The sequence below is a fragment of the Dromiciops gliroides genome, chromosome 3 (genome assembly GCF_019393635.1).
Source record: "Dromiciops gliroides isolate mDroGli1 chromosome 3, mDroGli1.pri, whole genome shotgun sequence".
NCBI lineage: Eukaryota > Metazoa > Chordata > Mammalia > Microbiotheria > Microbiotheriidae > Dromiciops > Dromiciops gliroides.
The window spans coordinates 251,564,945-251,592,040 of NC_057863.1; the positions used below are offsets into that span (position 1 = coordinate 251,564,945).

The 27,096-nt window shown below is 36.5% G+C and overlaps 1 protein-coding gene across 4 annotated transcripts in view; it reads right to left on the reverse strand.

Annotated features, from left to right (window-relative positions):
* Positions 1–16: 16 nt before the first annotated feature.
* REV1 (REV1 DNA directed polymerase) overlaps positions 17–27,096 on the reverse strand; it is a 126,938-nt gene continuing 99,858 nt past the window's right edge. For 3 of the 4 annotated variants that reach the window (XM_043995872.1, XM_043995873.1, XM_043995871.1), the window contains exons 12-23: positions 26,302–26,421; positions 23,656–23,876; positions 18,223–18,395; positions 8,025–8,127; positions 5,807–5,972; positions 4,468–4,664; positions 3,520–3,753; positions 2,338–2,458; positions 1,725–1,942; positions 1,456–1,606; positions 1,010–1,112; positions 17–403 (exon numbers count right to left, since the gene is read on the reverse strand). In XM_043995872.1, coding sequence (XP_043851807.1) covers positions 292–403; positions 1,010–1,112; positions 1,456–1,606; positions 1,725–1,942; positions 2,338–2,458; positions 3,520–3,753; positions 4,468–4,664; positions 5,807–5,972; positions 8,025–8,127; positions 18,223–18,395; positions 23,656–23,876; positions 26,302–26,421 — 1,919 coding nt within the window. In that variant the 3' untranslated portion in view covers positions 17–291. The remainder of the gene's footprint in view (positions 404–1,009; positions 1,113–1,455; positions 1,607–1,724; positions 1,943–2,337; positions 2,459–3,519; positions 3,754–4,467; positions 4,665–5,806; positions 5,973–8,024; positions 8,128–18,222; positions 18,396–23,655; positions 23,877–26,301; positions 26,422–27,096) is intronic. The other variant, XM_043995874.1, reaches the window with a different exon arrangement.

The window sequence follows — 27,096 nt, forward strand, 5'->3', positions numbered from 1 at the left end:
TTAAACAGCTGTAAACACTTCACTGTAAAAATCCATAAAACTTTATAAACAAACATTTTGTAAATAGAGTCTATGCTACAGTAAAAGAATCGACACAATTATTTACATGCAATACTGACAAATTTGGCACTTTTTGAAAAGAAATGTACAAAACACTTCTGTTTAAAAAGAAATTCAAAATTATAAAAACTCAGCATTACTATCATGCACTTTGCAAATACCTCACAAGCACTTATGGCACAGCTAGCAGAGAGCTCCAGGCTCTCTCTCACCAAGCTCCTTATTACAAGTTTAGGTAACTTTTAATGTGCTTCCATAAGTTTGTTGTAAAACCACCTGAACATTGTCAAGAATAAAGTCAAATGCCATATTCCAAACTGATTCCACAGACTGCTGCATTAACCTAAAGTGAGGGGGGTAGGGGTCGGGAGGAAGCAAAAGAAAAGTATTAATCCTCCAATTGGTTTCTATCCCAAATACCCATGCTTCCCCAGGAAGTGTAAGAAGAATCTATAGAGTAGTTCACTTGTTGTTCCCTGGAATTACATCACATGCCTATTTTAAGAAATGTTGGAAAGGTGGCAATCTGCTTGGCTGTTCAGTGACATTTTGATGTGGAAGCCTTTTTTTTCACTTATCAGAATTTACGTCATCTACCACCACTTAGGGGAGAGAAAATACCTTTGGTACATTACTTGGAAATTTTTAATACTCTTTCCATCAATCCTAGTGTCAGAACATTGTGTCATGGAGCCCTACTGCTTTTAAATGCATAAAACACATAGTTGACTATAGTGGCAGGAATATAATATCAATGTTGAGATGAAGAACATAAGCAACATTTTAGAATATTTACACTAATGATTTAAACAATACTTAATTCCTCATTGGTGACACAGGTACTGCTGCAACCACTGGGTTTTCCCCATCCATTCGTAGAGAAGTTGGTCAGAACTTTCTGCTTAACCTGTTACCTAAAAAAACACCAACCACCACTGTGCACATTTACCTTTTCATGTACTTTATGACCAGATCCAATTTTTCTAGATCCTTTTCTTCTATTAGATCAGTACAGTATTTTACAACTTGCAAGATGTCTTCCTCCATTGGATCTGTTGTGGGATTAAAAGAAAAGTCAAAAGACATACAAAATGTCTTCCAATCTACCTTTCTAACTTTTAGAAAAAAGATCCCCTTCTCAGGGATATTAGTGAGGGGATAATGAAGAGTGATAAGTTTCCCTTTGTACTCCATAAATTTTTGTCTTCGTGAAATCCTAAATCAACTTTTCAAAAAATGTTGTACTCTGCTGAATAGGTTCGAAAATACAAAACAAAATCTAAATTCTAACATTACCTATTTATATTCAAAGACTGAATAAGCTAAAGTATAATTTTATAAGCATGAAACAGATTTCTTTCAAAAAAGGTGTGGACTGACAAGTTCTAAAACTACCTGATATAGTGGTAATCCATTCTTTGAGCAAGGTCTTCACGTCATTGAATTCAACAGCACCAGCTAGATTGGGTGCTGGTTGTCTAAAGGAGCCTGCTAGTTCTGATGGCAAAGGGCCTGACCTAACTGCAGTTGATGAACTTGGCTCAACCTGTTGAAGAAGAATTTAATGTGATAATTACAAAGCAAAATAAAAAACTGCTTTGTCATCAGCAATGACAACATTGTCCAAAGATGAAGAAAAGCAAAAGTCGCCATACAAATCTTACCTGTGCGTTAGCGGAAGCTGGACCTTCTTGTTTCAAAAAGCCATCTATCAGCTTCTGAGGGCTTCCAGTATGTGTTGCCAGCGTTTTAGCTGGACTGCTGAGCAGCTTGTTGTTCAAAGTACTCTGGACCTTTTTCATGGGACTGACTGTTTTTTTCCTGCTTTTCTTCTTATCTTTTACTACTGTTTGTTTTAGTTGTAATAAAGGATTCTTTGATACTGAAAAACACCCCCCCCCCCCAAAAAAAAAGCCTTAAAATCAAATAATTTCCACCGACAGTACCCTCCACATGCCTCATGTGGGCCCTCAGATTCTTTAAGGATCTAAGTGCAAGGACTGGCCAGCTAAACTTGAAAAGACAGAAAACAAGAAAGCTGGCCATATGATGACTGTGGTGCTGATGTGTCTGTGATAGGCCATTTCAACATACTCTCAGTACTCTTTTCCTTTTCATTAAAGCTATTCAGTGAATCCCAGAGCCTCCTATATACATGTATGTTAATTCTTTTCCATAGCTAAATACTTGTTTAAATCAGGTTGCAAAAAATGGGTAGGGATTCTTGGGTGTAGGAAACTACAATAATTTTTTCCTGTTAGCCTGTCCAAAGCTTACCAAATGAATTGGCTGGCTGCTGATACGTGGAGTTCTCTAGTTGTCTTTGTCTTTGATCATATGCGGCTTTCAGCTCCTCTTGAAGTTCAGCAGGAAGTGCTGCAAACACCTCAGGGTCCACCTAATGAAATATTATCACGGTCATATACAAATTCAATGTATAAAAACCTTGATGCTAGGTATTTTAGCAGCAAATCCCATGCTTTTCTTATTACCTAGGACACCAAATCTAAGCATTACTGTACTTTTACCGATTCCTTCAATCAGTCCAAGGACTCAGTTGGATACTAATTGCTGGGAAAACTGGACATTTAAGATAAATTTGAAGGATACATGACAAATATAAGAGGAACAGGGAAGAAAATACCTTGTGGATGTTCATGACTAAACGAGGGACAGGGTGAAAATGGATAATCTTGTAAAACCAAATCGTGCACAAAGGCAATGTAGTTAAGAAGGGGGTAGGAGGAGAGTGCAGCAAGCTTCTCTGACAAAGGGCCATCATACTTGGAGAATTAAAGCATGTATTTCTCTGAGCCATATGAAAAAAAATGCTCTAAGTGAGTAATAAAGAAATGCACACTGAGCAATTCCCATGTGCTTTGTACCCATCCAATTGGCAAATATGAGAATTGTTGGATGAACTGTGAGAAAACCTTTGATCCTATGGGGCTGCTGCTACCACCAGGTAGGTGTGTCCCAAAGATTTTTAAAAAGCAACTCCCCCCCACCCCAAAACCTGGCAACTAAGAGGCTGTCCATCAGTTGGAAAGTGGTTGAACAAAGTAAAAAGCGAGCAGAACTGGGAGAGAAAAAAATCCTATGACAAACCATGATTCTAAAGCACCTAAGATGAAAACATGGTACCTAGCCAGGAGGGCTGGAGGTAAATTCACATTCAGTCCCCACCTCAATTCTTTTAAATGTTTACAAATTTCAAGATTCTAGAGAACTTGTGAGTAAACAAGGAGCTGATTTGATGCTCTTGGTGTTTTCTACAACAGCAAAACCAAGGAAGGCTGTCAGGAAATAAAACAAGGGAATAGCAAGGCTAATGATGGAGGGTCAATTCTCACCACCAGGGACTATTTATTACTGGTTCTACAGGCTGAGACCTTAGTGAAATAACGCAAAATGACATGAACAAAGTTGTAGCACATTTAATTACTTGGTTTGCCTTACTTGCGAAAATGCTGGTAGGGCTATAACATTGATTCCACTGTCACTATTCGATTCTTGAAGATCTGGTATTTGTAACAAAACTGTTCCAACTGGTTGTGGCAAAATTCCAGTGTTACAACCATTTACTGGTTCCTTCTTTTTCTCCACATGTGTCTCTCCTTGCTGAATGGCACATATTTGCTCTACTTGTTGTCGAAGATCAGATGGAAGTGCTTCTAAAACAGACTGATCTAGCTGTAAAATACCAATAATTCCAAGTGAGCTCATTTTTTTCTTCCCGATCATTCAAACTAGCATTACAATTAATCTTTCTGATTTTAGAGGCGACAAACATTTATTAAAATAAGTCCCATTTTTCTTTCTCCTGGTATCACAAAAGTTCTGGGGTGTGCTCACATGCAGGAATAGAGGTTCATGACTGAATTCTTCCCAATTTACAAGCTGTAAAAAGTTTGTAATAAAAGTGATGCCACAACTCCCAATCGCATTACTTCATGCTGTCAGCCAAGAAAAGGCTCTTTATAACACGTCATTTCTCAGCATTTGAAAAACACAAAATGAGGGGCAGCTAGGTGGCACAGTGGATAAAGCACTAGCTCTGGATTCAGGAGGACCTGAGTTCAAATTCGACCTCAGACACTTGACACTTAAACTGTCTGCTAACTTATCAAGTTAAAGATCTTATCATGTCATAAAATGAGTGTCAAAAACCAAGTTACTGATGGGAGTAAAGATATGTGGTTACCATAGCCAAGGAGAGAAAAGGTAGGTGCTAACAGCAACACAATCACACAATGCTTACTGGAATTCAGCATCATTCCTCCTCTTTACCCCAAACCAGAAGGATGGAAAGACTGACATCTCTCACACATGCATGCACATACTTTAATTCGACCAGGGTTGCAAGCACTAAAAATGGTGATAATGTAAAGAGAAGCCAGAACCCACCTGGGAAGGGGAGGGTACTTCTATGCTTAGGTTAAGTCTGGATTTCACACTGACAGGAGAATGGAGCCCATTCCATTTCACTGAAGGCTCAGTTTTACTGGCAACTGGACTGGGTGCCAGATGTGTGGTACAAGATGGCAAAAAAGTGCACGTTCGAGAGGCAGATGATATTTCAAGATCCATTGCAGCCACAAATACTAAAATTACAAAAATCAGAGAGTTGAGGAATAAACTTCACAAATGTCTTAGAAAAACAAATACCACTCTTTGATCCAGAAATCTCACTGCTAGATGTATACTCCAAGCAGGAAAAGTCCCACATGACGGAAATAGCAGTCTTTTTCTAACAGCTACGAACTGGGAAAATGCCCTTGGTTTGGGGAAAAGCTGAACAAATTGTGGCACACAAATTTAATGAAATATTAACGCTGTATGAAATGATGGTTACAGAGAAGGATGGGAAGACAAAGGCAAAAGTGGGAAAACTATACACAAGGACAATGTAAATGTTAATATCTTGTGGAAAAAATTATAAATTCTGAAAAAAACCAATGTTAAAATTATTTTCACATGTAATTGGAAAAAGAATACTTTATAAGTAATAAAGTACTATATTCATGTAAAAATGTTAAGACTATCAATGCTATAATTATTACAATGTGGCTTCAAGGAGCCTTTGTCTCCCTCCTTACTCTGAACATAGCATGGGATTTGCTAGTCAGTTTGCTGAACTGTTTCCACTATTTTAAAGTTTTTTTTCTTTGTTGTAACTGGGAGGTTTAAAGTGAAGATACACATTGGGAAATGTAGGAGAGTAAAAAAACCGTGATATTTATAAATAAAAAAAGACAAGGAAAAATTCCCAACATTTTCCATTTCATCTCTTCTATAGCAAATCAGTATTACAGGCTAGATCTTTTCAAAGTGAGTATTTTATTTTGAACATGTAATACTAATTTTTTGTGATACAGAAATCCCCCTCATCACAAAGTCCCTACTGAAGAAAAGGCTTCTATAAACATAGCTGCATGCAAATGTCACTTAGTTCAGACTCTCAATTAGGACTGATTTTGAATCCACATATTCCTTGCCATTCTGCAGAAAACTATTCATCAGCCTCAATAAAATAAGACTAGGAAAGCAACTCTACCTCCATACCACTCTGTGTACCAAATTCAAATCATTTTTTAATCACTTGTTATTTCTTAGTTACCTAAGCTGTTGTCCTCTTCCTCCACTTACCAGTTAGAATAATTTCCAGGTGAATTAATTCATTTTACAAAGGGAAGTTAGTACCATCATGAATTAAAAAACCAAACAATTTTCATGATCTACTCACTTTCCTTATGCTCTTCTTCAGTGGATTTCTTAGCTTTTTGAACTTGAAAAAGATCAATGACAGAATGTGATCCACCTGGCAAACGGCTAGACTGCATGGATGGGTGGGTAGAGCAACCTGAAGATGTTTTATTGATAGGAACCAACTGATTCACTTGAATTCCAACCTAGAAGCAGAATAGAGGTTTGAGTTTTGAAAGCCACAGCACAAAACTTCTTAAAATGTCAGGTATAGAAATCATAAGAACTATAATAAATTTACAGGTAAATGAAAAATTCAATAATTAAGCAAAACCCTCAGTTGATACATTCCATTTTTGGGAAAACGACAAAAGCCACAAGGAAAAAGCTTAGATTGTTTCCACAAAATAGCTTGGGACATATAGTCAAGTCTCTAGCATTTACTCCTGCTGTTTAAAAAATTATTAATTTATAATGGTGATGAAAGACCAACAATTAAGTTTAGGATGTTATACTCACTACATTAATAAACTAAGATTTTGCAAACATTTTTCTTTTTTGTGGGGCAATGAGGGTTAAGTGACTTGCCCAGGGTTACACAGTATCAAGTGTCTGAGGCCGGATTTGAACTCAGGTCCTCCGGAATCCAGGGCTGGTGCTTTATCCACTGTGCCACCTAGCTGCCCCACAAACACTTTTCAAAGATAAAAGTTGAACCCACAAAGACTGTTCTGATTACTCAGTAAATTCCATACTTCTAATACTGCAATTGACTGAATTTGTAAACAAGTTACTTCCTTCTAATACTAATACAAACAAAACGGAAACTTTTCAGCCTAGTGAAGTAAGGTAGGGTACTGCAGGGAACTGATAATGGTCTGAAAGTAGCTATTCCACTCCCCATACCCCAACCTGGGCAGCTAGATGGCAAAATGGATAAAGTGCCAGGCCTAGAACCAGGAAGACCCATCATCTTGACTTCAAGCCTGGCCTCAGACACTTTACTGGGTGACCCTGAGCAAGTCACTTTATCCCATTTGCTTCAGTTTTCCCATCTGTAAAATGAGCAAATAAAGGAAAGGGCATGCCAATCCCAGTATCTTTGCCAAGGAAACCCCAAATGGGTCCATGTCCAGTCGGACATGATTGAACAACAAATTCCCCCCAACCTCCGCCCCCAATATGCTGCCCTATTTCCGAGAACAATTATGTCATGGCATGTCAAAATCATGTTTTGGGCCTATAAACATAGTGTATATATTGCTTGCATGATGGCTTATTTCCTCAAAACATTCTTTCCCCAATGAAAGCAGAGGCTTATTAAATTGACTTCCAAATAAAATATCAACTAATCACTACTATATGTTAAATGTAAAGCTAAATAAATGGCCACACCAAGTCATATGTACTTGATCATACTCATGTCATAAAGTCTTTTACAGAGTACCCTTCCCAGGGAAGACCAGGATGCACCAGAAAGTTAAAAGTAGTTCTCATTAAATGAGCAGAGAAAGCTCACAAAACAGATCATTTAACGGTATGTTTGGTAAAGTTCTCTGTAGGATTTAGAATGTAGTGGTGAAAGAGATACTTGAGATAAGTCAGCTGGTCTGGTCCAACAATTTTCTAGTTGAGGGAACTGAAGTCCAAGAAAAATAACCTCAAATTAACAAGCATTTATTAAAAACCTTACTATGTGTAAGAAAGGGTACCTTTTTGGTAAGTGCTATGGCTAGAGACAAAAATTAAGTAGCAGAAATGGGCTTTGAATCTAGATCATCTCAATACAAATGCAAAATTTCCCCCACTATATCATTATGCTTTTATCTTGCAGAACACAGATCCCACCAACTTCATAAGGGTAAGATTAACTAAAGAATACATACACCAGAGACAACATTTTTCAATTCTTTAGAAGCAAGGTTGGATATGATTCCAAGTTACAGTTGCTCTTTTAGGCACAATAGGTAGGCTAAATCCGACACCTTGAGAAATAAAGACATTTACTATCCTGTATTGAATATATTTTTTAGTTTAGTATCCTTTATTTAGGATAGGCAAGATTTTCAGTGTCAGAAATTTTAAGCATTTTCACATAATTTTAGCAGAATGAAGAGTGAGGAAAAATCAAGCTCAGGGCCGTATAAAGTAGTTGAATAAATGAACACATCTAATTGTCTTACTGATAATAGATAAGTCAGATGGAAAAGGAGAAAACATTATAGAATGAAAAAAGCCTTAAAATTTTATTTACTTACCCCTCTCATATCTGATATGTTCAATTTCATTGTATGAAACATATTTAATGTTGCTTTTCCAATTATTTTTGCACTATCTGTTGGCTGGTCAAGTGTGACAGTCCTATAAAAACAGTTTTTTTTTTAAAAGAAAGGAAAATGAGAAGACTATAGCATTATATATTTATTTGGTAGCATGAACCATTTTGTTCTGCAGTAGTAAAAATCTTAACCTAAGAAATTTACAAAGATAATTAATTATTGAATTCCAATATACAGTTCTCACACATGATGAATTATAATGATGATGTGAGCAACTGGTAAGATCTGGGAATGAGAACACTAATGTTATGTTGTCACTTTTTACACTTGCCCATACAAACTACCTTATGACTCTAAAAATGACTAACACTGAATACGGCTTTGCTAAGTTGGCTGGCTATTCCTGGTCTGGTTCATATAAGTGACAAAAAGCCACTTGATGACATTTGGCTAATGCTGAAAATAGATCTATATTTTATATGTCACAATAAACATTTTATTAATTGCTGACTATGAGTGGAAATACATGCAATACAGTGATATGCCCAATAACTTCTTGTCTATTTGAAGCTTACTCTGGAAGAAGACAGCAAACCACAAAATTAAGCTCTTTATGAACATTTATAGGTACAATCAGAGGACAAAAAGGAAACTTCTCAATTCTGTATTATAATTTCCAGTGAAACCTCTCCAGTATGGGCATGACACTGCATGACATGGCTGCATTAGTGTATCTAGAATATTTCTGCCACCTCTCACAGTATGAAATAGTTTTCCCTCACTGAGTATCTATCATAATTCTTAATATCCATCTTCCCTGATATTAAGGAACTCTAGTTGAACATGCAGATTTATTGAGGGACACATTATTAAATTTTCATCTTTTATATCACAAACTTAAGTTCCTTAGAGGTCATCTATTCCAACCCTTTGATTTTACAGGTGAGGAAAGTGAAGCCCAGAGAGGAACAGTGATTTGCCCATGAATAAGCAACAGATAGAGAGAATCAGTTTCACAAATCCCACATTTAGTGCTCTTTCTGTCGCATCATTCTGACTCTCCTGTAGTGATGAGTCTTTTTAGGACTGGATGAAAAATAGTTGCTCTCTTGTACGCCATAGGAACATTATATAGATCATGGAATAGTTAAAAAACAAAAAAAGTCCATTTGAGTTATTTAAAACAAATTGCTATATCTTGATATGCAAATTTACAGATTAATTAATGATATAACAAAAATGTAAAAAGATGCAGAATTGTAAGTAATTACATAAATGTGGGATATATTCATACACTCATATATTCACATGCCCCCTAAATCTTTTCTCCAAATATAACTCCATTCCTTCCTGATATGGCTTAGCTTTGAGTCATCTTACCACCCTGCATCTCCTATGCAACTTGTTAACATCTTTCCTAAAATGCAGTACCCCAAAACAAACACTACAGGGCAGGAGTGAATGCTTTGGCTGTATGTCACAATGCTGACAGGGTGAGCTTGCAGTTCACTAAAATGCATTTAAGATACTATTTTTGTCTAGCTATGCTTACTTATACTTATGAAGTTGATTTTTTGAAGTGAAAAGCAGAACTTCATATTTATATTAAATTTCATTTTATTAGACTGGACCAAGTCCTTTCTGATCTAAATTTCATTCTTTAATAAAAAACAAAACAAAAATGAAGGGTTTGCAGTAATGCCTTCATTGTCCATTACCATTCCATTCACCACCACCCCCATAGTGAATCTACTCAATCAATAAATCAACTTATTTTTGAAGCTCTTGCTATTTGCTGGGCACTAAGCATCTGGAAGACAAAGGCAAATACGAAACAACAGTGGCCCTATAAGGAGCTTGCATGCTAATGTAGGAGACATGTTCATTAAAAGTGTATAAAATCTCCCAAATGAATGCCAGGTAGTTTGGGGAGATAGTGTCCTAGCAGCCGGGGCAGGCAGAACAGTTTTTGTAGAAGGCAGGCAGTACTTGTGCAGAGACTTGAAAGAAACCAAGAATTCCAAAACAGCCGAGTGAGGAAGGAAAGCACTCCAGGCCTGGAAGACAGCAGGCATAAAGGGGCCAGGACAGGAGAAGGAGTGTCACGTGTGAGGGACACTAGGAAGGCTACACTGCAGAGTGTACGAAGAAAAGTAACGAGGCTGAAAAAACACAGCACTAACACCAAGGCTATATGTACCTGGGTTACTGGAAGGCTTGACAGGAAGAGGGGTGTATTTGGGGTGTGAGGGAGCCTGAGGAGGATAAGGAGGGGGTTTTTTTTGTTTTTTTTTGTTTTTGTGGGGCAATGAGGGTTAAGTGACTTGCCCAAGGTCACACAGCTAGTGTTAAGTGTCTGAGGCCGGATTTGAACCCAGGTTGCCCTGAATCCAGGGCTAGTGCTTTATCCACTGCGCCACCTAGCTGCCCCCGGATAAGGAGTTTTGATGTGAACAGGTTTGAGTCTGAGATGTCTCCAGGGTCATTCATGTGGAAATTGCAGTTGAATACATGGGATTGGAGCTCAAGAGGAAAAGTAAGGCTAGAAATATAGGGCTGGGAGTCACCTACATGAAGCTTCTAAGTGAACCCATGAGGACTGATGAAATCACCAATAAACAATATAGAGGGAAAAGAGAAGAGGGCCTAGGACAGAAAACTGGGTACATCGGCTGTTGGTGGGCATGAAATGGGCGATTAGTAAAGGAGAGACAAAGCAATGTCATGAAAAACTAGAGGAGAGATTATCCAAATTCATAGGGGTCAGTAACATGGTACAGAGAGGTCAAGGACAAGAACAAAAACTCTTAGAGTTGGCAATTAAGAGAATGTTGCTAATTTTGCAGGAAGTTTTGGCTGATTAATGAGAGAAGCCAAATTGCAGGAGTTTCAGAAAAGAGAGGAAAGAAAATGAAGGCGCTGTGTAATAACTGCAATGGCCATTCTCTTTCTCCCACTGTCTCTGCAAGGCTGCTAGAATTTTTATTCAGAATCAGAACCAGAATAGTGGTTCCACTTGTTACTTTGTTCTACCTTTTGAAACTTGTAATATTAAGAATAGTCAAGGATTCATCTGCCCTTGTTCTTCTGCCAGGGAAAATGAAAGCAGATGTCCATATATTTGAGGAATCCAATTTCTAATACAGCCTGCATTTACCTCAAATTTGCAATATTTCCTAAATTCATCATCCATTTCATCCATATGGCTAGACAGGTATATGATCACCAAAACATGGTTCTTCCTATTTCTCCCTCCACTGTTCTTCCAGGATTCTTACTCTATAGCATCCTCTTCATTTCATGGATTTCCTCACATGCCCCTTTAATCTATTCTGTTCTTTTTACTAAGCACATATGCCCTTCTCTATTCATATGCCAAATAGAAATTCTATCAATTCTCTCAGTCATGGTGCCTGTCGGGTTTGGTTTTTTGCATTAAAATCTCCAGTTTATCCTGTTTATTCTTTTATTTATTTAGGGTTTTTTTTTTGTTTTTTTTTTTTTGGTGAGGCAATTGGGGTTAAGTGACTTGCCCAGAGTCACACAGCCAGTAAGTGTCAAATGTCTGAGGCTGCATTTGAACTCAGGTCCTCCTGAATCCAGGGCCGGTACTTTATGCACTGCGCCACCTAGCTGTCCCCTGTTTATTCTTACCTAAAAAAAATTTACAAAGAAAAGATATCTAAAGTCTTGGCTGTCTTCTTGCATAAAGTCTCCTGTGAATTTTTTATATCTTTTTGTTTATACTGAATTGTCCCTATTCATATTCTGTTTAAATTCTTTTGTAATAGATCCCCAAGAATCTCAGAAAAATATTTTAATAGCTCTAACTAAATATATTCCATTTCTGGACCATAAGCTATCATGCCTCTATGTCAAGCCACAGTTCAGAAGTCCAAATCCTATTTATTTTTCAGTAATCTCTTCTTTAGTTTTTACTTTTTCTAGCCAAAGATTTCAGAATCCGACATCTAGGCACATGCTCCTATGATGCTGAAGAAAAAAGAAAAGTACCATATATATAAATAAATATAAAAACCACAAGATTCATAGCAACATTCTTTGTGTTAACCAAGACTGGAAGGAAAACATATCTACTGATTGGGGGGAATGGCTAAACAAACTGCTGTATGAATGTAATGGAATAATACTGTTAGAAGAAACAAAGAATATGATGAATGCAGGGAGAACCAAAGAGATGAATATATGAAGTAATGCAGATTGAAGCAGAAATCAGGGAAACATTATTCACTTTTTCTACTGAATGTTGCATAATTACAATGACCAATCATGGCCCCAGTAAAGAGAAAAGGAACTCTCTCTTCACTGGAAACATGGTAGACTTAAGTGCAATGTTGCACATGCTTTTGATTTAACAAATCCTTCCCCCATCTTTGTTACAAGGGGAGGTAGAGTGATACAAAAACAATACAAATAAGCAGCAGTTCTCACACTCAGGGAAGTGTCATGTTTTAGGAAAAGGCACTGTAATTTTCACACACAAAATACAGTTCAAATTCTTGATCAAGAACTCAAATTCTTAATTTTAAATGACAGTTTTGGTGATTATATAATATAAATATACCATGCATATACAATGAGATTTAGTTTGCAAAATTATATTATTAAGGACAAAATTCTCTAAAGCATATATGTAAATCAAATAAGACAGCTGAGAAAATTAATCATATTAAATTGTTTTTATCAATATCATAGTACAAAGTTCTTTTCACCACAATTCCTACCTTTTAAAACTACCACAAAATAGGTTAAGAAACATTTTAATTAGATTTCAGAAGGAAGTGCATATCCTTTGATCTAGCATTACAACCACCATTAAGCTTATACCTCAAAGAGATCAAAAAAAGGGAAAAAGGTGTAATTATGACAACTCTTTTGGTAGAAGGAAAAAATAGAAGGTAAGGTGGTGTCCCATCAATTGTGGAGTGGCTGAACAAGTTGTGGAATATAAATATAAAGGAATAGTACTATACACTAAGAAATGATGGAAGAACATTTCATAGAAAACTGAAGACTTGTGTAAAGTTATGTAGAATGAAATGAGCAGAACCAGAGAACAATTTATATTAACATTGTAAAATAAACAATTTCAAAAAATTTTAGAACTCTGATCAACAAAATGATTAACTATGATTAGTATCAATAACAGAAAAGGCTACTCATCTCACAGAGAAGTGATAATGAATTAGTATAAAAAACGAGACACAGAACTTTGGACAGTCAATCTGGGAATGTTTCACTTGAATGTTTCACTTATACTTATTTGTTACAAGGGATTTTTTTCCCCCTCCTCTATTCCCTCCTCTACCCTGAGGGTGGGGAAGGAATGCTTGACTCTTCGGGAAAGAAACAAGCAGTTTTTAAAAAGAATTCAGAGGGGTTTTCTGAGTCTATTTATGGGGTGACATAGGAGGTGATTTAGGCCAACAGTACTTTTGTTTTAAAAAAGTGTTTAATGTTGCCTTTTCTTGTTATATTGCATTGATTTCTGAATATATCCTTTCCCTTGTCTCTACCCAATAAGCTATCTTTTGACTGACTTTGTCTGACAGCATATATACTCAGTACCCCAAATCTGTGATTTAAAGGTGAGTTTTTCTAACTATTTTCTGGGAATAAACTTGGTTATTAGAATTACTGAACATTTTTACTTTCATTTTATTTTTCACAGTTTAGAGCTGGGAGGGACCTCAGAAGTCATCTAGCCCAACTGCCATTATAGTAATACAATTTCTCACTCATATTTCCCCCTTCACTCCCAGTTCTTTGATACCATGAAAAGAACTGCTATTAATATTTTGATATATTATTCATTTTTTTAACTCATTGGGGTTCAGTGGTGAGACCTCTAGGAAAAAGGATAAGAAAGTTTCATCACTTTCTGAGCACAACTTCTAATACCTTCTTATAATTGTTGGACCAATTTAAAGCTTCACCAGCAGTGATACTGAGTGCTATTTTTATTGTTTACAGTGCTATCTTTCTGTAAGATTTTCAATACTAAATATTCCAATCTTGTCATTTTTGCCAGTTTCCTGAGTGGGAGGTAAAACCTCAAGAGTTGTTTTGATTAGCATTTTTATTATTTCTGATGATTTGAAATATTCTTTCATATGGTTATTTTTATTCTTTTTACTATTTATACATTGGGGACTGGCTCCTGATTTCATATATCTGTGTTAATTCCCTAGATAAACTGGCTTGAACTGTAGAGAGATACAGGATATTTCTGTATTATTAAGAGATTTGGGCAAAGATCCCCCCCACCCCAATCAAGTTTCACTTATTATTCTGATGGCATAGATTTCTGTACACAAGTTCTCAATTTATATAAGTGATGATATATTTTGCACTTTGAATATCTACCCATCCCTTGTTTGGTTAAGATTTCTCACCCTAACCACAGCTATACAAAGTACCTGGTTATATTTTCTTCTGATTTTTTCTATGGTGCCACTTTTTATATTTGGGGTTACCTTGAGTTTATTGTGGTCTATAATATAAGTGTGGTTCCAAACCTAATTTCTGCCAAAGTGCTTTCCAAGCCTTCCCAGCAGTTCTTGTTAAATAGGGCATACATAATATGTATTTGGGGGTTTTCTTGAGCAGCAGGCTATTTAATTGGACTATTATCATTCATCTATCCTGTTCCACTGATAAACTTGTTTACTTTTTTCTTTTATTTAAATTTTTTTATAATTACATGAAAAATATTTTTGAGTTCCATTTTTGTTTCTTCTACCCTCCTTTCCCTCCCCCCTCCAGAAGCCAGCAAGCAGTCTGACACAGGTTATATACATTACAATCATGTTAAACCTATTTCCACATTAGTCATGTTGTAAGAGAAAAATCAGAACAAAAGGGAGGGAAAAACGCAAGAAAGAATAAACAGTAGCAAAAAAAGTGAAAATAGTATGCCTCAGTCTGCATCCAGACTCCATAGTTCTTTTTCTGAATGTGGAAAGAGCATTTTCCATTGTGACTTTTTCTTTCTTTTTTTTTTTTGGGTGGCAGAGCAATGAGGGTTAAGTGACTTGCCCAGGGTCACACAGCTAGTGTCAAGTGTCTGAGGCTGGATTTGAACTCGGGTCCTCCTGAATCCAGAGCTGGTGCTTTATCCACTAAGCCACCTAGCTGCCCCCCCATCATGAGTCTTGGCATTGTCTTGGATCACTGTATTGCTGAGAAGAGTTAAGTCTATCACAGCTGATCATCACACAATGTTGTTGACACTGTGTACAATGTTCTCTCTTTGTTCTGCTCATTTCACTCAGCATCAATTCATATGTATTTCTAGGTTTTTCTGAAATCTACCTGCTTATCATTTCTTACAGAACAATAGTATTCCATTCATTATATTCATATACCACAACTTGTTTAGCCATTCCCCAAGTGATGGGCATCCCCTCAATTTCCAGTTCTTTTCCACCACAAAAAGAACAGCTATAAATATTTTTGTACATGTGGGTCCTTTTCCCTTTTTTATGATCTCTTTGGGAAAAAGACCCAAAAGTGGTATTGCTGGGTCAAAGGGTATGTACGCATAGTCCACTGATCAACTTTTAGTTAATCAGAACCGAAAAAGTCTTGATGGATTACTGCTTTATTTAAAATTTGCAATATAAAATACTATTCCCTATTCCTTTTTATTTTTTTCATCATTTTCCTTGAGATTGAAGACTTTGAATATCTTGCAAATGAATTTTATTATTTGGTCTCTATGAAAGTATCCCATAGTAGTTTGTTTGTTTGTTTGTTTGTTTGTTTTTTTGTTTTTTGCAGGGCAATTGGGGTTAAGTGACTTGCCCAAGGTCACACAGCTAGTAAGTGTCAAGTGTCTGAGGCCGGATTTGAACTCAGGAACTCCTGAGTCCAGGGCCGGTGCTTTATCCACTGCGCCACCTAGCCGCCCCCAGTAGTTTAATGGCTATAACTTTAAATCATTAATTTAGACATCATAATTTTTATTATATTGGTATGACTCAAGCAATGGCAATCAATGTCTCTCCAATTACAGTGAATCATTATTTCTTTAAAGAATATTTTGTAAGTGTATATATGTATATGTAAACAAACCTACATAGGTACATATGTACATATCAATACTTATGTTTATGTATATGTGTGTATGTGTATCTTTAGTGTGTAGACTATCCACTGCACCATGTAGCTGTCCCCTATTTTTGTTTGTTTGTTTTGGGGGGTTTTTTGGTGAGGCAGTTGGAGTTAAGTGACTTGCCTAGGGTCATACAACTAGTAAGTTGTCAAGTGTCTGAGGGCAGATTTGAACTCAGGTCCTCCTGACTCCATAATTTTATGCATGTTGTAATTATTCTGAATGGCATTTATTCTTTTTTTCCCCCCAGGGCAATGAGGGTTAAGTGACTTGCCTGGGGTCACACAGCTAGTAAATGCCAAGTATCTGAGGTCACATTTGAATTTAGATCCTCCTGAATGCAGGGCTAGTGCTTTATCCACTGTGCTACCTAGCTGCCCCCAAATGGTATTTATTCTTCTTTGTTTTTACCGCTGTGAGATGATATTTTGGACTTATTTTGTATTTTATTGTATTTATTTCTGTTTTGTTGAAGCTATTAATTGTCTCTATCAGTTTCCTGATGATTTTCTGGGATTTTCTAATTAAACCATCATGTCATCCATGTCATCTATGAATAGATAAAATTTTGTTTCCTTTATGTTCATGATTTTAAATTTATTTATTTTGATTTATTACTATGACTAGCCATTTTGAGAATTATATTAATAATGGTGGGGCAAGAGGCATCCTTACTTTACTTGTGTATTTACCCATCTAGTCTTTTTCCACAGTAAATAATGCTAGTTTATTGTTTCAAAATTTATGCTTTTTTTTTTTAAATGAAAAATGGCCCTACTATGATTATGCTTTTTAGGGTTTTTATAGTATAAATAAATGTTATGTTTTTTCAGAAGTTTTTTTCCTGAACTGATTTAATCATATAAGTTTAATTGTTTTCAATATATTTGCTGTATTTCTAATTTTGAAAAAGTTTACTTTTTGTTATCATTTCCAATCTTTTTTTGTTTTCCGTCTTATATAGCTTACTAATTTTCAAGGTAGCTTTTTTTCTTATTTTGGGTTCATTTGTTGTTATTTAGTACTTAATACTCAGGGCAGCTAGGTGGCACAGTGGATAGAGCACCGGCCCTGGAGTCAGGAGGACCTGAGTTCAAATCTGCCCTCAGACACTTGACAACTTACTAGTTGTATGACCCTAGGCAAGTCGCTTAACCCCAAATGCCTCACCAAAACCCCCCCCAAAACAAACAAACAAAAATAGGGGACAGCTACATGGTGCAGTGGATAGAATATTGGCCCTGGATTCAGGAGGACCTGAGTTCAAATCCAGCCTCAGACACTTGACCCTAGCTGTGTGACCCTGGGCAAATCACTTAACCCTCATTTGCCCTGCAAAAAACAAACAAAAAACTTAATACTCTCAAAACTCTCGCTTGAATGAGGATGGACAAGCAATGTGCACAAGGTACATAACATCCAAATTGTTTGCATCTCTACCATGAGTTTGATGGGTTGCCTTAAGTATTCTTTGGAATGACCATTACAAAACTTTTTCCCCCCTTTTTACTAGCTTTTTATGGATTTCTCCTTTATTTACAATATATTTATAAAGATTTCCTAAAACATACTAGAATTCCTATATTCAAATGAGTGTTATACAAAATACTTATCACTTTGTTCGAAACAATTCTCAAACACTTCTGAAAAGATCTAATTCACCATCTACACCCTCAAATCAATCATATTACTAGATGGTTAATACAGAATAGTCCCTTGGTCTGCTGCTTTCTATCTCTTTTCCTTCTCTGCCAAAGAGCTTAAGAACCTCTAAACAGAGACTAGGGCTAACTTAGATACTGTAAGAAACCAAGACAGAAACGATCAGAAAGCAGACTGACTTCACTGAAATGAATGTCACTGGCTAAGTGTTAAACAAATTAAGGATTGCTTGTTAAAATGGCATGTAAGCCAGTAACAATAAATATTCAAGGTTTTTTAGACTTTTAAAGTTTTATGAATCCTCTCTTCATTGTTTACTATCAGCAACATTAATTTTAAATAATTATATGAAAATGTATATATTTTGAAGAGACCTACCTGGCAACATTGTCACAAATTCCATGGCCCCCAAACTTGGCTGTTTCTACAGGAGCCCCAGCCTTTCGGACCATGATTTTCAGAGTTAGTCGTTTACCCTTCATGCCAGCAGCTTCAAGTCTTCGCTGAATCTCTTCTGAAAGACTCAGAAGAAAAGCTTCTGCTTCCTTTGGCTAAGGAAAAAAAAGAAGTCTTACCTATAATGCCAAATTTCTATTGTCTGACATTAAATATTTTGTTGCTTAATAGTAAAATATCTATTAGTCATACTTAAAGTTTGCGTGTGTACACACACCTTCTCAACTGGCTAAAGGAACATTATTACTCAAAGGGGATGCTTTTTCTTCCATTTGTGTTTTGGTGTTTGCTCATTTATGACAGTCCACTTTCAATCACCTACAATTAACAACTTTACTCATTGCCCTGTTTTACATTCTAGTGTGTTGCTTAAACATCTTCCCTCATTTTGGAAAATGTCAACACGACTTCACCTATTGCTAGTGCTTTGCAAGTCTAAAAGAGGAGGCATTCTTTTTTCCATCATGAAAAGCAGCATTCTAAGAATGCAGTAGGATAGATAAGTTTTTCAGCTTATCAAACTTCAGATTCATACAGGATTCAAAGAACATTAGGCAACTTTCACATTCAAATACATATTCCAAAGCTCTAGATGATTTAAAAAATTATTTATGAATCTTTGTTGTTCATTCGTGTTACTCATGTGTGATGCTTCATGACCCCATTTGGGGGTTTCTTGGAAAAGATACTGGGGTGGTAGGCCATTTTCTTCTCCAGCTCATTTGACAGATGAGGAACTGAGGCAAGCAGGGTTATGGGACTTGCCCATAGTCACACAGCTAATAATTTATCTGAGGCTGGATTTGAACTTAGGAAGGTGGATCTTCTTGACTTCAGACCCAGTTGCACCACCTCACTGCACTATTTATGCCACTACTTCCTCAACAGCAAAGATAAGTAGGAGAGGTAACTAAAACTTCTATTTGTAGGTGGACAGCATGGTGTTCAAACTCACTGATCTTGGAATCAAAAGACTTGGATTTAAGTTCTAGGTCTGCTACTTAGTAGCAGAAAGACAATGTTTCTGAGTTTCACTTTGTTTGTCTGAAAAGTAAGGATAACACTATTTATACTACTGCCCTCTCAGACTTACTGAGGGAAATGTTCTGTAAATGTTGCAGCACTACACATTACTGTTATTTACATATATAGCCAATCCCTCCCTTGGTTCCTATGAAGGCGGAGACTGTGTGTCATCTAGATTTCATATTACTCTGCATCCATCTGTTAATAAAAGTTTGAATTTAATATAAACACAAGCTTTTAAAATTACAAACATACCTAGGTCTTTTAACTATTTTAATATTTTTAAAAATCAGACTTTTTCATACTAGAAGTTGGGATTCTCAGAACTGTATATACTGATTTTCTGAGAGGATAGTGGAGCCTAAAGCTGGATTATTTCTACAGAGATATTTAGTGGCAAGAAGAAAAACTGGGCATTTTATTTATTTAGAATTTTATTTTCCAAATTGCATGTAAAAACAAATTTTGACATCAATTTTTTAAAACAACTCAAGCAATTCAATATAAGTTATATATGAGTAGTCATGCAACACATTTCCACAGAAAATTGGACATTTTAAACAAAAACTTCGGACTGATGCCTCAAAACATTGGCAAAATCTTATAGGAAAATTGGATTCTAGTTTTCTTTGTTTATTTCTGGGTTGGTTATCAAGCCAAATTTATGTCACAGAAGGAATATGGTAGGACCCCTTCTTTACATAATTTTTCAAACAGTTTATGTGGCACTGGAATTAGTTGTTCTTTAAACACTTAATAAAATTCACTTGTAATAAATCTGTCTTTGGTGGGGTAGCTAGGTGGTGCAGTGGATAGAGCACCGGCCCTGGATTCAGGAGGACCTGAGTTCAAATCTAGCCTCAGATACTTAACACTTACTAGCTGTGTGACCCTGGGCAAGTCACTTAACCCCAATTGCCTCAACAAAAAAAAAAATCTGTCTTTGGGCCCTCACTTATGACTTGTTAAATTTTTTTCTATGATAGGGTCATTTAAGAATTTTATTTCGGGGGCAGCTACATGATGCAGTGGATAAAGCACTGGCCCTGGATTCAGGAGGACCCGAGTTTAAATCTGGCCTCAGACACTTGACACTTACTAGCTGTGTGACCTTGGGCAAGTCATTTAACCCCCATTGCCCCACCAAAAAAAAAAAAAATAAAAAAAAAAGAATTTTATTTCTTGTTTTCTTAATCTAGACAATTTAAGTTTTTGTGAATATTCATCCATTTCATTTATATTCAGTTTTATTGGAATATTCCTGGGCAAAATGGTTCCTAACAATTCCATTTATTTCTTACTCATTGGTTGTGAATTCACCCTTTTTCATGTTTAATATTGTTAATTTAGTTTTTAAAAAGCATTTTTAATTATTCCAGGAATTTTTGTTGGGCTTGTGTCTAACTTGTTTTTCCTGGAGGCTTTATGGGATGTTATTTTCAAGTCGATGTCTTCTGTATTTCTGTCTTGAGCCTCGTTACCATAGTAGTTCTTTATGATCCAATTTTTAGTTTGTTTGATGATTCATACAGCCTACTTCTTGAATTTGGAATTTATGTTAGTGTTGGGCTCCATTCACTTCTTGGGCAGCAGAAGCAGGGATGGATGGAACTTCTTCCTTTCATGGACTTCTGCTGCTTTCACAGTTAAGTCTGGGTACATGCAGGTCTTCAGCAGTCTCAAACTGGTGGGATCCAGGAGAAGTCTGTTCGCTGCCTTCTGGTCTGAGCTCTGCAAGTTCCTGTCCCAGGATTGGGAGTGTTGGCTTATGTGTGGTTGAGTTTCAGTAGATTGTTGCTGGGCTCAGGCACTATTTTTTTTTAAAATAAAGTATTTTATTTATTTTCCCATTACATGTAAAGATAGTTCTCAACTTTTGTTCATACAAGCTTTCCAATTTCAGATTTTTCTTCCCCCCTCCCCTAGACAGCAGGTAATCTGATATAGGTTATATATATATATATATAAATAAATATAAATATAAACATATTTCTGCATTAGTCATAAGAGAAAAATCAGAGCAATGAGGGAAAAACCTTAAAATAGAAAAACAACAACAGCACCAAAAACAAAAGAAATAGTATGGTTCATTCAGCATCTATACTCCACAGTTCTTTTTTTTTTTTCCTGGATTTGGAGATCCTCTTCCATCATGAGTTCCCTGGAACTCTTCTGTACCATTGCACTGGTGAGAAGAATATAGTACATCACAGTAGATCAACACACAATGTTGATGATACTGTATACAATGTGCTTCTGGTTCTGCTCATCTCACTCATCATCAGCCCACACAAGACCCTCCAGGTTTCTCTGAACTCCTCCTGCTCATCGTTTCTTATGGGCTCAGGCACTATTAACCCACTGGGAAACCCTGCAGGCTTGGAGCATATAAACTTCTGGCTCTCTTTTGGTGGTTTAGCTAAAAACTAAAACTGAGTCCTCACTGTTCTTTTTCTGGGAACACAGCCACACTGTCACGTCATGTTTCTTGAAACTTGTTTCTTGCTCAGTACACAGTTGGGGTGGGCCCATGCTCCTTAATGCACTCCTCTCCACCCTGGATCCATAACCTGGAACCAGGCAATAGGCGATAGAATTGCCAGCTATAACCCTGCACCAAGCATTAGTTCAGGGACACCCTGGGGTCTCCTCCTGCTCCAGTGGATCCTATCCTGGTGTTCTGTCTTGACCCTCATTCTTCCCTGGGGGCTACAATGTTACCTGGTGCCAACACTCCTCAGTTCTGGCCAGTTCCTTGCCCCCAGTATCTGCGGACCTCTCTGTCTCCCTGAGCTATCCTGTGCTAGGAAAATGACTATGACCTTTTCTCAGTTTTCCTTATTCAGAATTCTATGTTATTGCAGAGAAAGTATGCTGACTGGGTTAAGCAAAAACGCTTCCTTCTCATCTACCATCTTGACTCTGCCCCTAGTGATGGACAACAGCCTCCTCCCTACCTCATCTCCCCCACTCTCCAATCCGTTCTCAACATAGGTGCCAAAACAATTTTCCAAAGGCAATTCAATCTGCCAATTCAATCTGCTCCATGGCTCTCTTCTACCTCCAAGATCAAATATCAGCTCTTATGTCTGGTGTTTAAGGCTCCTTACAACTTGGCCCTTTTGTAACTTCTAAGTCTTCTTACATATTACTCCCTTCTATGAACTCTTTTTTTTTTTTTTTGGTGAGGCAATTGGGGTTAAGTGACTTGCTCAGGGTCACATAGCTAGTAAGTGTCATGTCTGAGGTTGTATTTGAACTCAGGTCCTCCTGACTCCAGGGCCAGTGCTCTATCTACTGTGCCACCTAGCTGCCCCTCCTTCTATGAACTCTTATGGTATCATCCTATTGAAATACTTGCTATTCTTTATGTGGAACACTCTATCTCCTATCTCCATTGTTTTTATCTGGCTATCCTTCATGCTTGTCATCTTTTCCCTACATACCTCTGTCTCTTGAAATATATGGTTTCTTAAAAAAAAAAAAAGAAAAAAAAAAAAAGAAATAGATGGTTTCTTTTAATACAGTTTAAGTGACTGACACTGTCTTTCTTCTCCTTAAAGGTAACTTTATATAGACAGACAGATCGATAGATCTTGAAAACTCCTTTACGTACATATTATCTCCCTAGTTAGAAATGTAAGCTCCTTGAAGGAAAGGACTGTTTCATTTTTGTCTTTGTATGCCAACAATATAGCACAGTGACTAGCACACAATACTTAATAAATGCTTATTTGTTGTTTGATCCTAAAAAAAAGGTCAAATTCACGATGCAGTTTATTTAAAAAAAAAATCTTCCCCCCAGGGCAATGAGGGTTAAGTGACTTGCCCAAGATCACACAGCTAGTAAGTATCAAGTTGTCTGAGGCTGGATTTGAACTCAGGTCCTACTGAATCCAGGGCTGGTGCTTTATCCACTGCAGATGTGGTTTTTTTTTTTTTTAAAAAGACTGGTTATCAGTTAGGAAACAATAGCATTCTACTTCTGTGTGACTGCAGGCAAGTTAACTTCCACAAGCCTCAATTTCCCTACCTATCAAATGAAGTAACTTTGCTTAATGACTTTTCATTATCCAAAAATCAGGTCCCAGAGAAAGACAGGAAGCTTCAAGACTTATTTGTATATCTTTATGCAACTGTAGCCTTAGAACTAAAGAAAAATTGAACTAGAGCACTGGGCAAAGTAGTATAGATGCAAAGCACAGTAAATAAAGATCCAAAGGCACAGTCCCCACCCTTGAGAAGCTACCAGTTTACTTAGGAATACAAGGTACAAATATAAAAGACATATAATACTATAAATCAATGGTTTTGTCACATGAATGGTACCTGGGTAAATCTGATTCCATAGTTGATCTCAGCTGAGACAGATTTTCTTTCTTTTTCTGTTCGAACCGGTCTATCATCCAAACCACGGCAGAACCTATAAAGCATCTGGCCTGTCTTTGGGCCAAATTCCTTCTGTAGTTTTGACATCGTTATATATTGCAGGTCTCCACAAGTTTTAATTCCCAAAGATGCTAATTTGGATTCCATTGTTCGGCCAACTCCTAGGAAGAGGGATAAAAATATCATTTCAGTAAGTCAGTATAATTAAATTATTCAAAGAAAATCACTATATGTATAAGCACAAGTGGCATTTTTATAATGTCATTTATCCAAATGCAATTTTTATAAATGTAAAAATCTGACAGAAAATCCTTCTATACATATAAATGGAGACCTAAAGTACAGAACTATTAAGTTATATGTCTGAATTATCTTTTGGATTAAAAAAATATTTTGGTGATCTGGGTTAAAATACTTGTTTTTAAGGACTATATAAATTCTTAAAATAGAAATCTGTTGAACAAGATTAGGTAAAAACTTCCCAAATATGTGCTACTAATTACCTGATAAAAGCTATTTTTAAAATGTCCCCTGGCTGAGTAGTAGTTTCCCTCTTCCAACTTAAATAATATCGTAACGAATGACTTTAATAGTTCAAATGTAAGGATTTTGTGCTGATTTGTAAAATAAGGCCAGCAAGTAGAAGACCAAGATTCTCCAAATTTGGGCTATTATGACAAAGGAATGATTTCTTGATAGCAAATTTATAGATACTAAGTACTAGTTATGTTTAAGCTGGCCCAAATACTACAACAGATTTAGGAATAATGATCTTCACACTATAAATGTAGCAAGAACTTAACAGAGAGACATTGTAGAATTTAAAGCACTAGAATATGTTTTCAACCTGTCTTGATACCCTCACTGGACATAACTTCTCCTTTTGCACTTTGTGATCTCACCAAACTGGCTTTCTCTCTTTTCCTCAAATGGAACACAACATCTCCCATTTCCATACCTTTGCACCAGTTGGTCCAGTCTTGTATGACTGGAATGCATTCCTTCATTACTTGTGTTCTACAGCTCCTCCTGTTCCTTTAAGATGCTTCACAAGCATCATCTTTTGCATTAAGCCTTTTCCGCTTCCCAACTGCTAGTGTCCTTTCTTCCAAACTGCCTTTTATTTCTGTGTGTGTGTGCATCTATATATATTTTAATTTTTTTACGGTTATATACTATATATATATATATATATATATACACAGTATATATACATATATACACACATATATATGTGTGTGTGTGTACTTATTCTCTCTCCATTAGAATGTAAGCTTCTTGCAAGAAGGAACAGCTTTTTCTTTGTATTTAGAACCTCAGCTTAGCACACAGTGATGCTTACAAAAATTTCTAAAACTATCATACACTCCAGTGAAAAATACTGATTCTCTTTTGCTTTTCACTTTGTTCCCCATCTCTGGTTTCTGGATTTTACATAAAATTATCTATCTTCTTAATACGTACTGCTAATTCATCCTCCACTCCTTTGCTGGCTCCTTTCTCAGATACCAGGTATTTCTATTACTACTGTTCTTCCCATTACTCTCTATGGTATCTAGCGATACATGGATAGAGTTCACTCTCACCCCCTTATTTTTTTATTTTAAAGACCTTTTGTTTAGATTTGCAAGACTTCAGGCAAATAGAATTTTGTCAATTCTTGTTTTGGTGTAATCCATCCCCTGGTAAAAGAGCCCACCATTTTCCTATATTTTAAGCTGTAGTTAGAAATCCAAAACTACTTCTTAGACACCATCTTAAGGTGATCAGTTCCCAGGAGAACTCTCTGTTTTGAGGTTCAGGCCTTCATATTACAGTGGGGATGAAAATAAAATCTGTCCTCCTAACATCTTCAGTGATTTTTTTTAGATTCCTTACAATAGGACACAAGCCATTCCAGATCAACCTTTTTTTGTTTGTTTTGTTTTTTTTGGTGAGGCAACTGGGGTTAAGTGACTTGCCCAGGGTCACACAGCTAGTAAGTATTAAGTGTCTGAGGCTGGATTTGAACTCAGGTCCTCCTGAATCCAGGGCCAGTGCTCTATCCACTGCGCCACCTAGCTGCCCCCAACCTTATTTTTTTAAAAAACAAAGTCACTAAACTGTGAGGTCAGGAAAATACAGTAGACAAAGTTAATCTAGATTTTAACAACACATCTTGTAAAATATTTCATACTATTTTTATGGAAAAGATGAAGAGATGTGCATAAAACAACTAAATAAGATCTGTAAGGGGTTGAATAGGTAGACACAAAAAAGCAGGTACTAATGATTCAATGTCCACTTAGCATATAATTCTCATTTTCAAATGAGAGCTCAGGTTTTTAGCTCACAGCCTTGGTATCACCATTTGACAGAAATTTCAAATTTCAAATATATATCAATTATTAAAACTCTAGAATACAAATATACCCCCCAATTAACTGATGTTTATAAAAAAATTCAAGATAACCCATATTAAGACATATATTCAAGAGTGAATGAGGCACACTCCCAAAACAACACAGTTTCTGCCCTCAAAATTCAATGATTAAAATAGCATTTACAGGGGAAAGGGGAAAAAATGCCAGAAACGTTTGCTTATACCAGGCAGACTGGTAACTAGCTGTCCTCTAATAAAATCATCCACTTCCTCTGGCTTTAAGTGATATTGTCCATCTGGTTTGGCTTTCCTTGTTGCCATTCTGGCCAGCAGAATATTGGAACCTATAAAGTAAAAAAACATGAAATGAGCTTATAAAAAATATACTATAAAATTTGCTCCTTTCTCCCATAGTCCACTAAAGGCAACTAGAAAAGTGACTTAATTATTTACCTAATTGTTAAAAACATTAAAAACTACAAAAAAATGTTGAATACTTCAACCAAAGTAAGTCACAGCTGTATCCGTGGGAATACAAAGGGAAATCTTTTAAAACTATAAGATTATTAAAGGAAATCTTACTAAAGTCTAGATTTCATTAGCCAAGACCCATTAAATTTTGATCCTATATTACACATGATTTTTTCCTTCATCATCCTCATCAACACCACTAATTTATTTAAGTGAGGTGAGGGAAGGGGAAGAGTTGGTCTTCCTATCTCACCCAGTACAACAGCCACTTACAGGTTGGATCCCATTCCTTATCAACACCTAAGTTTTGACCCTGCTCTATTTCCAACTTAAGTCTTTCTTGGGCAGCCTAGTGGACTCCCAAGGGGCAGGTAGGTGGTGCAATAGATAGAGCACTGGCCCTGAAGTTGGGAGCATCTGAGTTCAAATCTCACCTCAGACACTTAACTCTTACTAGCTGTGTGACCCTGGGCAAGTCACTTAACCCCAATTGCCTTAAACATCCAGGGCCATTTCCAGACATCCTGAAGTATATCTTGCTACTAGAC